This window comes from Pinus tabuliformis, chromosome 1_1 (assembly GCF_031772625.1).
Source record: "Pinus tabuliformis cultivar Carrire ecotype Pingquan chromosome 1_1, CPIR1, whole genome shotgun sequence".
NCBI classification, from domain to species: Eukaryota; Viridiplantae; Streptophyta; class Pinopsida; order Pinales; family Pinaceae; genus Pinus; species Pinus tabuliformis.
The window spans coordinates 481837921-481852188 of NC_142297.1; the positions used below are offsets into that span (position 1 = coordinate 481837921).

At 36.1% G+C, this 14268-nt stretch overlaps 1 protein-coding gene and 1 pseudogene across 1 annotated transcript; both read left to right on the forward strand.

The window, feature by feature from the left end:
* Positions 1 to 9454: 9454 nt before the first annotated feature.
* LOC149213850 (uncharacterized) lies at positions 9455 to 10681 on the forward strand. Its single transcript, XM_089390814.1, has 2 exons — positions 9455 to 9640; positions 9746 to 10681. Exon 2 carries the CDS (start codon positions 9821 to 9823, stop codon positions 10490 to 10492), a length of 672 nt encoding a protein of 223 aa, XP_089246940.1. The 5' UTR covers positions 9455 to 9640; positions 9746 to 9820; the 3' UTR covers positions 10493 to 10681.
* A 228-nt stretch (positions 10682 to 10909) lies between these two features.
* Positions 10910 to 11019, forward strand: LOC149213851 (U6 spliceosomal RNA; annotated as a pseudogene).
* Positions 11020 to 14268: the final 3249 nt, after the last annotated feature.

A 14268-nucleotide genomic window follows, 5' to 3' on the forward strand; every position in this document is an offset into this window, starting at 1 on the left:
TTGATGTAGGTTTTAACCCTGTACATAAATTACCTACATACGAATTCTAAAACACAGAAAATAAACAATGCAAGAGCATAACACATAAAACACATATACACAGAGATTTTCCCCTGGATCCCAAAACCGGGACTACCAGCTTGATTTTTTCATTATGTTCCTTTCAATGTTACAATACATATTTATAAATGCCGAAGCATCCAATAGCATGGACCGAAATCCATCGCGTCCAAAACCATGGACCGAAAACCATCACATCCAAAACCATGGACCGAAAACCATCGCGTCCAAAACCATGTGCAAAAAATCATGCACAAAACCATAGGTAGGTTCACCCAACCTAACATAGGGTCCAAAACCAAAATTTTCTGGGGCGCTACCCCGGACCCCATAGAGTGGGGTTACCTGCACCCCTCAAACCCCCTGTGACTCCCCTCGCTACGCAATCGGTGCAACGAAGGGGTGGCTCCGCCCCCCTTCTAACCCTCCAGTGAACTACGTGGGCTAGTCGTGGAAAGAATATAACACAACCCGACATTCTCCCACTTGTTGTTTTCTTTCCACAGGGGGCCACAAGAAAGCTTAGTCATTTATCCAGCCTTGTAATGCTGATTGTTTCTCTACACCAAGAGAACTTCTCATAGCTCATAGATTTTGTCAATGCATCTGCAGTATTCTTCAAAGTGTCCACCTTTACCAACAACAACTTTTTGTCTTCTATCATATCCCTCACAAAGTGATACTGAACATCAATGTGCTTTGTCTTTGAGTGATATGCAGGGTTCTTTGCCAAGAAAATTGCACTTGCACTTTGGCTATCACAGTATATCCTTATAGCTCCCTGTACTAACCCCATACTTGAACACAATCTCTGCAACCAAACTGCATCCTTGCTTGCATGAGTGGCTGCCATGTATTCTGCCTCTGTAGTTGATAGTGCCACTACAGATTGTTTCTTACTCATCCAACTGACTGCACCTCCAAATAGGTTAAACACATACCCACTTGTATATCTTCTCTGATCCAGATCTCCAGCCCAGTCTGCATCAACAAAGCCACAGATATCCAAAACTTTGTCCAATACTGGTCTTCCTTGGTAGCACAACCATAATCACTAGTGCCATGCAAATACCTGAAAATCCGCTTCACTGCTGTCCAATGCTCCTTCCCTCGTTTTGACATAAACCTGCTCAATACTCCCACTGCATGTGCAATGTCTGGTCTAGTACAGACCATTGCATACATCAGGCTACCGACTGCACTTTCATATGGAACACGGGACATGTCCTCTTCCTATTCTTGTGTCTTGGGACACTGTTCAGCAGATAACTTTACACCTACAGGAATATGAACCTTCACTCGTTTACTATCCTGCATATTAAACCTCTACAATATTGTCTCAACATACTTCCTCTGGTTTAACCAGAGCTTCCTCTTTGTCTGATCTCTTTTAATTTCCATGCCCAAAATACAGTTTGCAGCACCAAGATCTTTCATGTCGAATTTAGAGGACAAATGGGTGTTCAAATCCTGGATAATTTCTTTGTCATTTCCAACCAGCAACATATCATCCACATACAAGACTAGATAAATAACACGGTCACGAATTAATTTAAAATACACACAATGATCTGCTTTGCTTCTGGTGAAGCCAAGTCCCCGTATAAATGTATCAAATTTCTGATACCACATCCTTGGTGATTGTTTTAACCCATACAAAGACTTATTTAACTTGCATACCAGTTCTTTCTTACCCTTCACCGGAAAGCCTTCAGGTTGCCTCATGTAGATCTCCTCTTCCAGATCCCCGTGAAGAAATACTGTCTTCACATCCATTTGTTCTACCTCAAAATCAAAAGCAGCAGCAATAGATAAAAGTAATCTAATAGAAGTTACCTTGGCAACAGGAGAAAAAAATATCACCAAAATCAATTCTCGGCACCTGGGAATAACCTTTTGCAACCAACCGAGCTTTGTATTTCTCCACCTTTCCTTCTACATTTGTCTTCTTCTTGAACATGCATTTGCTGCCAATGGGTTTCCTTCCAGCCGACAACTCCACCAGATCCCAAGCCTCATTTTTGTGTAAAGATGCCATTTCATCAACCATGGCCTCTTTCCAGAGTTTTCCATCCTCTGAATCTACTGCTTCCTTCACAGTTCTGGGATCATCGTCAGTAATAGATAAAGCAAAATTTGAACAGAAAGCAGATGGACTATACCTTTCTGGTTGCCTTCTTTCTCGAACTGATCTTCTCACACCCGGAGTTTGTGGCTCTTCATCTTCTGGTTCCTCCTCTGCTGTAGAGTCTGATTCTTCATCCTTTAGCTCAAACTCTATCTTCTCAGGTTCCTTTGGTTGGACTTCATGTTTAATAAAATATTTTACCTCTCTGAACACCACATCTCGACTGTACACAACCTTCCTTGTTATTGGGTTCCAAAGCTTATAACCCTTTAAACCATCCTTATACCCAATAAAGATGCACTTTTCAGATTTACTATCCAACTTGGTTCGTTTCTCCTTTGGAACATGTACATATGCATCACATCCAAATACCCTTAGATGTGAAAGAGAGGGTTTCTTACCAGTCCATACCTCTTGTGGAGTATTATCCTCCAACGCTGATGAAGGTGATTTGTTGACCAAGTAACATGCTGTATCTACCGCCTCTGCCCAGAATTCCTGTTCTAACCCGACACCACTGAGCATGCTTCTTTCCCTTTCCATCAATGTCTTGTTCATTCTTTCTGCAACTCCATTTTGCTGAGGTGTATATGGAGTAGTCTTCTGTCGTGCTATACCACACTTCTTACAAAATTCTTCAAATTCCTTACTGTAAAACTCTCCACCATTATCTGTCCTCAACACCTTTATCTTCTTCTCTGTCTGGTTTTCCACCATAGCCTTAAATTCTTTAAACCTGTCAAAGACTTCAGATTTCTTCTTAAGGAAATATATCCATGTATTCCTTGAGAAGTCATCTATAAAGGATATATAGTACACAGACTTACCCAGTTATGGAACCTTCACAGGTCCAAACACGTCATTGTGCACAAGCTCTAATATCTGTTTCGCCCTCTTACCACCAAAGGGGAAATTCACCCGATTCTGCATCCCATATACACAATTTTCACAGAAATCAAAATCCAGAGAGCTGTTACTCATACCTTCTACCATACCTTTACCATGAAGTATTCGAAGGCCCTTCTCTCCAATATGTCCAAGCCTTTGATGCCACAGCATGGTCTTCTCTCCAGAGACCACTAGATTTTCTGCTCCACTTTCAGGAACCACAAAACTGTTGCACCCATCAACAACAATGCTACCTTGTAGCTTGTACAGAGTTCCAATTCAAAATCCCTGCATCAATACCAGTGCCCCCCGAACCATCTTGCAAGTATCCTCCTCGAACACTGTTTTTACACCTGCATCATCCAGCTTGCTTACAGAAATCAGATTTTTGGCTAATGCAGGAATATGGAGAACACCCGTAAGTGTTCTAACCCTTCCACCTTGCAACTTCGACTTTACTTTTCCGCGACCAACGATTCTAGCCTTCCTGTCATCACCCAAGAAGACATCACCACCATCATATTTCTCATACTCGCAGAACCATTCTCTATGGGGAGTGAAGTGAAAGGATGCACCTGATTCAATCAACCATGCATCGTGATCTACATGTGTACTTGAAGAAGCCAAGTACACATCCCCACCTTCATCTGAGGTGGTTTTCGCCTCTGCAAAAGGAGCATCATCAGATCCCCTTCCTTTATCAGGGGCTTTAGATTTACAGTCCCTTTTGTAGTGCCCCTCCTTTCCGCATTTCCAGCACACCACCTTTACAGGTTTTCTTGGAGATTGAGGTCTCCCTCTAGATTTAGATCTCCCACTCGACGACTTATTTTTGTTTCTGTTCTGGGACTGTCCTTGTACAAACAAGGCATCACCATTCTGGATCTCCATATTTTTCCGTCTCATTTCCTTCGTCAGCAAGGAAGATACTATTTCATTAAACTGCAAGGAAGTTGCATTGTTACCTATTACAATAACCAGACTATCCCACGAATCTGGTAGAGAACACAACAAACTGATGCACTTATCTTCATATGAAATTTTAATATCCATAGATGATAACTGACTTACCACAATATTAAATGCATTCAGATGCTCTGTCACCGATTCTCCATCTTTCATCCTTAGGTTATACAGCTTTTTCCGTAGGAACAGTTTATTCACCAGAGACTTAGATTGGTATAAAGTCCCCAACTTGTCCCACAATACTGAATTTGAGACACACAATCATATTGTGCTCTTTGCCTTCCGATCCAACTTCTTCCATTCTTCATCGGACACTCCCGTTGGTTTAGTACCTGGATATACCACGATCCACTGATCTTTATCCACCAACATATCCTCCATCTTGAGTTTCCATAACTCAAAACTCTGACCATTAAATTTCTCAATCTCTATCTTTCCACTACTCGCCATCCTCTTTCACCACCAGAATTGATTCCGCAGATCTCCCACTGAACAGGGTCTACCACAGGCCCGAGCGAAAACCCTCAACAACAAAGGCGTCCCCTTGAAGCCAAAACAGCTCTGATACCAAATGTAGGTTTTAACCCTGTACAAAAATTACCTGCATATGAATTCTAAAACACAGAAAATAAACAATGTGAGAGCATAACACATAAAGCACATATACACGGAGATTTTCCCCTGGATCCCAAAATCAGGACTACTAGCTTGATTTTTTCATTATGTTCCTTTTAATGTTACAATACATATTTATACATGCCGAAGCATCCAATACCATGGACCGAAAACCATCGCGTCCAAAACCATGGACTGAAAACCATCGCGTCCAAAACCATGTGTGAAAAATCATGCACAAAACCATAGGTAGGTCCACCCAACCTAACATAGGGTCCAAAACCAAAATTTTCCGGGGTGCTGCCCCGGACCCCATAGAGTGGGGTTACTTGCACCCCTCAAACCCCCTGTGACTCCCCCCGCTACGCAATCGGTGCAACGAAGGGGGGGCTCCGCCCCCCTTCTAACCCCCCGATTAACTACATGGGCTAGTCATGGAAAGAATATAACACAACCCAACAATTGATAAAACCATGGATTGTCAAAACCTAAAGCCTAAAAAATGACAACAATAAATTAACTATTTTAAGTCAATTTAATTTTAGTTTTTAATTTTAATTTTTAATCATATTATATTTTTTTTTTAACTTTTTTTTTTGTAATTTGTGTGAGTCAAAATGTTTAACAGGATAGGACATTACAACATCTCATCTATACTAGGCTAACAACCCAATGATAATAAAATTTACATATCAAAAAATATGATCTCTCTAATTGCTTGATAAATACGGGTCTAAAATGGACCTCCCATACTAAGTTGTAAAGTACCTCACTATAAATGTAAAAAAAATATAATTATTCTGAAAACAGTCTCAATAATTATAAGTGATTAAGCTAATAAACATGTCTATTTTGGAATAGAGCTTCTACAATTTTAATTTTAACTATCAATAATTATTGGATGGATGGTAGGGATAGTTTCCATATAATATTCTAAAATAATCATAGTAATAGTTCTACATCTATGAGAAATATCTCAAAAGTAGTTATGCCGTTTCTACCTTTCAATTAAATTGATTAATTAAGAAAAATTGTCATATGAATATGAGTTATGATTTTTAGGCATGTGGTAGTCGTAAGCCATGGTATTGTAACAAAACCTATTTACAGGTTAAGAATCTCTATGATAAAGTGAGGATGAATCTCCATGGTCAAGAGTCTCGTTGCATATGTTTTGAAATGTATCTATGTTTTTTTTTCTAAACAAAAATGAGTAATATTGATTTAAATTTGCGCGTGGCCGCAACAAACTACATTAGGTTTATATCTTCAATATTTAGATCTGACTATAAGTCATTAACACTAGCCTTCGACACATAAAGACCCAAAAATACTAACAAAGGGTAGAATCTAACATAGTTGCATGATTACATAAAAATACCCAAAACAACTAGCATAGGATAGACTAATATTATGTCTGCATGATTACACAAATCAAAGGTCCATATCCAAAAATAGACTGGATAGTCTCGCATTCGCATGATTACAAAAATCCAAAAATCCACATGTCGAGCTTGTAGGAGATATTAGCCACTATCTGTAGTTGGCCTATTGATATCGATCTCTCATTTGTCTATATCATCCTGTGCTTGTCAGAATGTGTCTATGCTTCTTTATTGAGCTTTAGCTCCATAACAATATTCTCGAGGGCATCGAATTCATCAACCAAATGAGATAACTTGAATTAGAGAGTCAGAATCTTATCAGTAACCTCAATCTAGGCATGAGACATCTGGCAGAACTTAACTTTCAAATCGTAATTTGTCCTGTGGAGTGCTTCATGGGAGGACAAGCAATGAGAGCATGGATTGTATGCAAATGAGGGCTCAAAATTTGAATCAATGTTCATTGTACTTCTCTGAGTAGAAAGCTAACCCATAAGGGAGAGAGAAGGCATCGACACCAATAATCTTCTAATACCTTCCCAAATTATGACATGGAGAGGCGAGTGTTCAACTGTAAGCTTTGAAATAAAAAATTGTACCCGAGAGAGGAAACAATTTCCATATACTTTTGGCGAACTCATAGGCGAAACCAAACAAAACTTTAACATAATCCCATTAACAACCCTGTAACTAAGGAAGGGGCTTAATTCCTTGGAATTGCCATCTAGACCCAAATTTATGCGGAATACCGAGCTAAAAAGAAGAAAATCAAAAGTACCTTCCTTCAAAGAGGTTCGTGAGAGGCTGAGATTCGTAGGGCATGACTGTCCTTAATATTTTAGGTTGGCCTTCCAACCAACTAGCTTAGAGCACCATAATTCCCACGAGCACGAATGCCTCACCCACCCCGACACTATCCAATTGAACAATTGAAGCCTGAATTGGAGCTCTTCACAGAGTTGCTAAAAGGGAAACTGTCTTAATGCCACAATTGAGACTGGGAGTCAAACCAGGACCAAATTCACAATCTTCTGGGGAGACAACACACTTGGAAGGAGGAGTGCAAAATGGAATGACGTTGAAGAGAGGCATCTTACCAATTTAACTCTACATCCCCTGTCATTCCACATGAATTCCATCTCCATAACATTAAATTTCCCTGTGCATCGTTTAAGAAGGTTCATCATTAAACTGAGTGAAGGATAATTCCAATGCTTAAGCAGGTGAGCTCTGATGTCTCGAGCATGCGAGGCAGGAAGAAATTCCCTTGCATGATGATAGATTATGTAACTTGACATGTTTTGAAGAGAGACCATGTCAACATTAATCCTCAAGAATGCTTGAATGGATTGAGAATCATTATTACATGGAGCAGGGGATAATCAAGAATGGGAATATATGGGAAGGGGAAAATAATTCATATTAATTATTGCAATAACCATATTCCAATTGAAACAAGGCTTAAGGAGGATCCATTCTTTTAGAGACATTTGTGCAATTAGGGAATCAAACATCTGATCCTTTGCTCATTGATCTCGAGCTCAAATTCATCTAGAGAGCAAGCCTAGTTTGCCTTCATATCAACTTCCATATTATTGATTATGAGAATATGATAAGAATTCCTAGAGTGAAGAGATGTCATTAAACTTCTAATTCTCGAGAATCCTAGCAAGAGAGTTATCTTTTGGATTCTTTTCACTATTAAGATACTGGATTGTAATTAAAGAGTCTCCTAAGATGATTAATTCTTCCACACCCTTGTCTTTGGTGATGAATAAACCTTGCAAGAGCCCATACATCTCGGCTTGATTGTTAGATCTTCTTCCTAGGCCCCATGGAAACATTATTTTAGTTATTCCATCAAAATTGATTAAAATCCCTCCCCCTCCTACCACCCCTTTAAATGTATCTATGTTTAACTCATTATTAATTTTTTTATAATAATAAGAATAAAATTATAATTTAGTTAAATTTTATGATTTGTTTTAATCTTGGCAATGTGAAATGTCTAATGAGACAAATGTTTTGACATTAATCAACGTTTATAGTGATTTAATTTATATAGCTATACTAGTATTTATGAGACAAGTGTTTTGACATTAATCAATGTTTATAGTGATTTAATTTATATGGCGTAGTCTAACTTGTAGACAAACCATAATTCACCAAAATCCAAGAATACAATTTCAAGATTTTTGTTGTTGTTTAAAATACATTTTTGAATGCATATATGGATTTAGCACCCTGCAAAAACCCCGAGGCACTCAAATTATGTAGATTAAACAATTCAAACTCAAGTTTTTAAAAATCTCCCACAAATTTTGATTAAAACTAACCAAAAAATATATGCTGAAAAAAACCATTTCCTCTATAAATTAGACTACCCATACTAGTGTTTATTTTCTTATTACTCGTACTAAAAACTCATTTTCTTCAAAAATAAATAAATTAAGATAGAAATAAATTCTATATCTATACAAGATAAATACGAGTTACTATATAATAATTAAAAACATATACTTTTATTTAAAAAAAATATCGCATATTCAAATAAAAACATAAATATACAATTTTCATAAATTTTAATAATAAAAAAAATACAAAAACATATGCTATTAATATCCCGCCCTCTCTATCTGCATTAAAAAAAGAGCACACAAAAAGTATTAATATCCATCCGTATTTTATTAAAAGAAATTCAAACCTACCTATTTTTTTATTAAAAATTGGAGTTGTTTTTAGTATGATTTTTTGAAAGTTTTTTGGTGGATTTTTCGGGTCTAATTTCTTTAAAGTTAGAATTTTTTGAAATCACAAGTTTGATGAGTAACCCATGCACAATCAAAATGACCTATGAGATTTTCCACCATACGGAATTCATATAAACAATAAAAAAACCAGTTTAAATAATACAAATCAAAATTTCACCTCAAAATTTTCAACAAACACCAAAAAAATCCAAAAAATCACACGAAAAACTATTCCTTAAAAATTACTCTTAAATAAAACAAATTTCCAAACACCCTGCCAAACAGCCATACAGTAGTTAATGTTTACCTTGCAAACTATTAACAAACTATTCCTCTTAAGGTGATAACTCTATTCATCTTAATTAAATAACGCTGAATTGAGAAAAGTCATCCAGAGATGTCAAACGACACAACCCCGTTGATTTTTCAAGAACCGTATACCTCCAATCGACATGCCGGCGGCTCCTTTGGAATCTTCGAGCGAAACATTTTCAACGCATGTATTTCAGCTGCATACGGTGAACAGGAAAAAGTGTCGGCAAACATAAAAATTCCGAAGAAAACGTATGAGAGTAGAGGACTTCGGAAGCAGTCAAATATAACGGCAGAGAGATTATTATACAATATCTTCGCGACGAAGCAATCCAGCAGAGAGACATTATTATATAGCATTGTCCTTCATGCACAATATCTTCGCGAGGAAGCAATCTGGGACTGTGCAACCTAATCTATCTCTGCAACAGAGTTGACGGATCTGTTCAAGCGCTAGTTTGTTACGCTGTACTCTACCTGCTCTATGTTATTGAGTTTTCATGGTCTAGTTTTTTCTTCAATTTGTTTCGAATTGGGTAGGTATTTATTGGAATCATAAGATATTTTCCCCTTAAATTTATCTTTGTAAATTAAATTTGTGACAAAAATCTGTTGTAATCACAAGTTTAAGTTTATTACAGGTTGTTAATGATCCTCATTTATTTGCCTACCATAAATAAATTTGCTCGGCATGATCTGAACTTATCTGAGAATACATGAGATCCAGAGTTTCAGACACCATGGGCGCCCAGAAGAAGTTGGAGAATGTTTCAATGCCGAAGTTTCTTCCTGAGACCGTAATCACGCTCAGTATCACGCTCCCTCACGAGGACCAGGAAGTGTTATTTTATCTCATTGCTTGCTCTCTGAAGGCCCTTTCCATGGAGGACAATCAAGGCAAGAACAGCAGGAAGGGTAGGAATAACCATAGCTGTCATGGGCATTCCTTTGATTGCAGTTGCTTTGAGTGTTATGTGGGCTTTTGGGGTCGTTGGAATGGTTCTCCAAACAGAGATCTCATTCACAAGGGCATTGAGATTTTTGAAGACCATCTGGCTGGGATTGGAACTGCCTCTGAGAGCAGAAGAAATGGGAAGAAAATGAAAGCCAAGGAAGAGAAATTGCATGCAAAGGAGCTCATAACATGGCTGGGATCAAACAGTGATTTGGGTAGAGAGATTTCTGGCGTTGGAAGAGAGGAGAAGTTGATAATGGGCAAGTCTTATCAGAGCTCTGATTATGTTGGCAAAGAGGAGAAGAGTAGGCCTCAACTGAAAGAATGTTTTAATACGGTTGGGTCGGATAGGAGCTATATAAGAAGAATGGTACTACCTCTTATGGGATTCTTAACAGAAAAACTCTGGACTGTGTGGAGTCCTTTGAAATAGGAGAGTCCTAATATCATAGAACTCAAGGTCTGATGAGTTCTTCTGGGCAGAATTTGGTGATGTGCCTTGAGTTTCTTATTGTTCATATTTCCTAAATTTTTTATTTAGGAATCATTTCACTGTACGTGTTCATTGGTCAGCAATATTGTTATATTTGAAGATAATATCATTTTACAGGTTTATTGTAAATGTTTTTTTAACTCCATTAAAATTTTATCCATATTAAAATTAAGAAATAATATTAAAAAAATACATTTTAATATATTGTATGATAAAGTTTATTTAAATTATTTATTCAATACTATACCACTCTTCCAGTAGTTTGCATATTTATGTTTGGAGCGGTGCTCAATATTGAATCCAATTTCTTTATTATTATCTTAGTCATTTAATATAACACCAATTTGGTATTGCTTCATCTCTTCGGAGACATACATCCGATAAAATTATCGGAATGATATAGAGAAGATTAGTATGGCCCTTGCCCAAGGATGGCACCCACAAATCTAGAAATGGTCCAAATTTTTTTAGTAGTGAAAAAAAATCAATTTGGTATTCCTAAATCACTAAGTTGAATATGCAATATTGATTTCAACTAGCTGATCGAATCTGTGTCAGGTATAAGAAGAAAATAGTAAGATGCTCCTTTAAGAAAGTTGTTCTTCTCGTCGATAAAACTTCTATTTACTCCAGACTTGCTATAGGAAGTGCAATTGGTGGAAGATGGGTACCTTTCTGAGACCAGAATTTATATTACATGGAGTATAGTTGTATGCCGAATAATCATATGCAAGAGATAGCATGTTTGTATTTTATATTTTTTTTTTATTTATATGTATATTTTATTATTTGAATGAAATATTTTTTAGTTGTTTTTAGCTTGATTTTTTGAATTTTTGGTAGGTTCTTTGGTCTAATTTTTCTAAAATCTCGCAGGAATTTATTGAAATTACAAGTTTCATGGGTAACCCTTGCGCAATGGAAGTGAAGTGCCCTACGGGTTTTTCATGGTGAATCCATATATACAGTCAAAAAATCAGTTTAAATAACACAAATCAAGATTTCACCTCAAAATTTTAGCACTAAAGACAACTCCAAATATTACTATAGAGTCGAAAGAGAAAACAAAATGATATTTTTTTAGTGTTTTTATTATTTTATTTCATAAACATAATTTCAGTGGAAGAAATAGAATTATAGTTTTAACGTTATAATTTATAAATTATTTAAAATTGATTATATTGGATTAAGTGATATGTAATTTTAAAATTGATTAAATATAAAATTTTAATAAACAAATTTATAAATACATTTTATTACTTTCTTATTAATATTTTTTTACCAATTTTGTTATTTATAACTTTTTCTCTAACAAATTGACACTAAATCAGGCTTAATAAAATTCAAAAAAATACTTCAACTATTTTTGTGGCTTGCGTTGTAACTAACTTCCTAATTCCCATTTAGACTGTAATAATAAACTACTCTTATAATTCTAACACATTAATCCATTGAAAAACTTGAAGTAATACCTTGCAGTGGTTCTCTGAGGAAAAAAATTAAGCAAAATAAATTTTGATTAAGAAGTTTGTATTCCATCCATTGCTTACTTCTTTAGAGTATTGAAAAAATATTTTAATATCATGTCAATGTGTAAGGCAATATTTTTTCCATTTATTGATTATTTGTTTAGAGTATTGAAAAAATATTTTAATGTCATATCAATTTGTAAAGATTGAAGTAGAGTAAAATTGACCAAACTATTTTCTTAACACATACAAATGCTTGTGGCCAGAGAATCCTCATAACAATTTAATGCGAAATTTTTAACCCACTTTCCTCTACTTTAAGACACTTTGTTTCCAATTTAATTGTTACTTGCTTTTCATATCTTTGAAGTTTTTATATCGAAAACAAATGTTTTAGAATTATTGCTTATTTATTTTGAAATCTCTTAATATCTAGCCAATTTCTAGGAAGTTTGAAATTTACAAAACTATCTCAGGGACAATTTACACAACTATCTAACAACAAATACAAATGTTTATGGAAAACATAAGAGTCCACGTGATACTTTAATATGGAATATTTAATCCATTCTTCCCTCTCCCTCCGGACACACTTTGTTTTCAGTTGAGTGGGTGCGCTTTTCTATCTCCTTGTAAAGTCATTTTCAAGCAAAAACTCATTTTTATAGGCTGCTCAGGCTTTAAAATTGACGCCCGTTTACCAGTTTTCTGGGTTTTTACCCGTAAAATACAGTGAATTCTCATATAACCACATCAAGAGTAACTTGCATATAATTTTTAAAAATGTCAAATGACGGGCATGTTAAAAATTAAGAAGTTTCGAGAATTATATATATATATCAAGTTGATATTGGGATATGTGGAGTGGCAAGATGAAAGCTTCAAGATCTTCAATAAAACCATCAGACACCAGAAAACCAGAGCTAAATTTAATAAAGTACCACATAAATGGTAAGATCTGAGATGATCAATGCCATAAATGGTAAGATCTGGAATGATCAATGCCATCAATGAAGACACGAACCCATATTGTGAAATAGGTAAATTCAAATTAACAACCACCACCAATACTTACAACAGAAGCCAATACCCAGAAGCTAATAGCCATAGTCGATACATCAAAATATAGCCCTCATATGAAATGCAACAAGAACCAAGACGAGTTATAAATGCTTGGCGTCGCAAGCCAGCTAAAGACCCTGAACAGAAGCGTACAAATAGTTGAAGTGCTTCCTTATTCACGCTTACAGGGTTCAATGGTTGAAGAAACTCAAGTGTGATACAAAACCTTGGAGCATGAAAAATGGTGTCAGTGGGTTCAACGGTCTATAGCACCCTGTAAGCATAAAGGAGGGATGTTCTTCTAGTGACTATGATCAATGAATGGATCTGGTGTGGGCGTTGATTTTTTAGATAGAGTCATTGGTGTTTGTAAATTGTGAGCCCCTGTTGGTTTGTATGTTGTTGCTATGAAATCCACAGAATTCATTGATGTGTTTCTAGCTCTTTTTTTTGTGGGTTGTAAAATGTAGAGGCTTCATGACCAAGGCAGCCTCAGTATGAACAACGAAAGTATTTAAGGGGCATTCCCCTTGGTTTCATCATGTACCCTGACCAGAAAGCTTTATAAAAGTTTTATTTTTCTCCTTGCTTTATTTGAATGGAGACAGAAATAACTTGACTTAAAGTGTCGGGTTTGCCTATAATATGAATCTGGAGGCATGAATCACTTTCTTTTAGATGTTGGGCATAGCGGAGAAGGAAAGGTTGAGGTTTGTTAGAGGGTTACATTAAACTTTTTCTCCTTGCTTTATTTGAATGGAGGAGACAAAAATAACTTGACTTAAAGTGTCGGGTCTGCCTATAATATGAATTTGGAGGCTTGAATCACTTTCTTTTAGATGTTGGGCATAGCGGAGAAGGAAAGGTTGAGGTTTGTTAGAGGGTTACATTGTTGAGAGTAGAGTGATTATCTTTTGTTAATGTACATGAAGTTCAATTCATCTGGAGGCAGTGCGTGCTGGACTTTTGACCTCAGGACAAACTCAAAGGGTCCAAATGGAACGCTGGTTAGTACATTTAGATTGCTTTCCTTTTTAGTTTGAAATCTTGTTGTTTCAATGATCTTATTGAATTGAAGGGGTAGCTTGGTATTGTAGGGTTGAACTGAGTTAGTTGACTAATAGTTAAAGATTCTTATTGTTTGAATTGGTTTATTTTTTTTCCAGTTAATATATATATATATAT

What these genes read in the sequence shown, in the direction of transcription:
- LOC149213850 (XM_089390814.1), top strand. Translation starts at nt 9,821, where the DNA reads ATGAGATCCAGAGTTTCAGACACCATGGGCGCCCAGAAGAAGTTGGAG.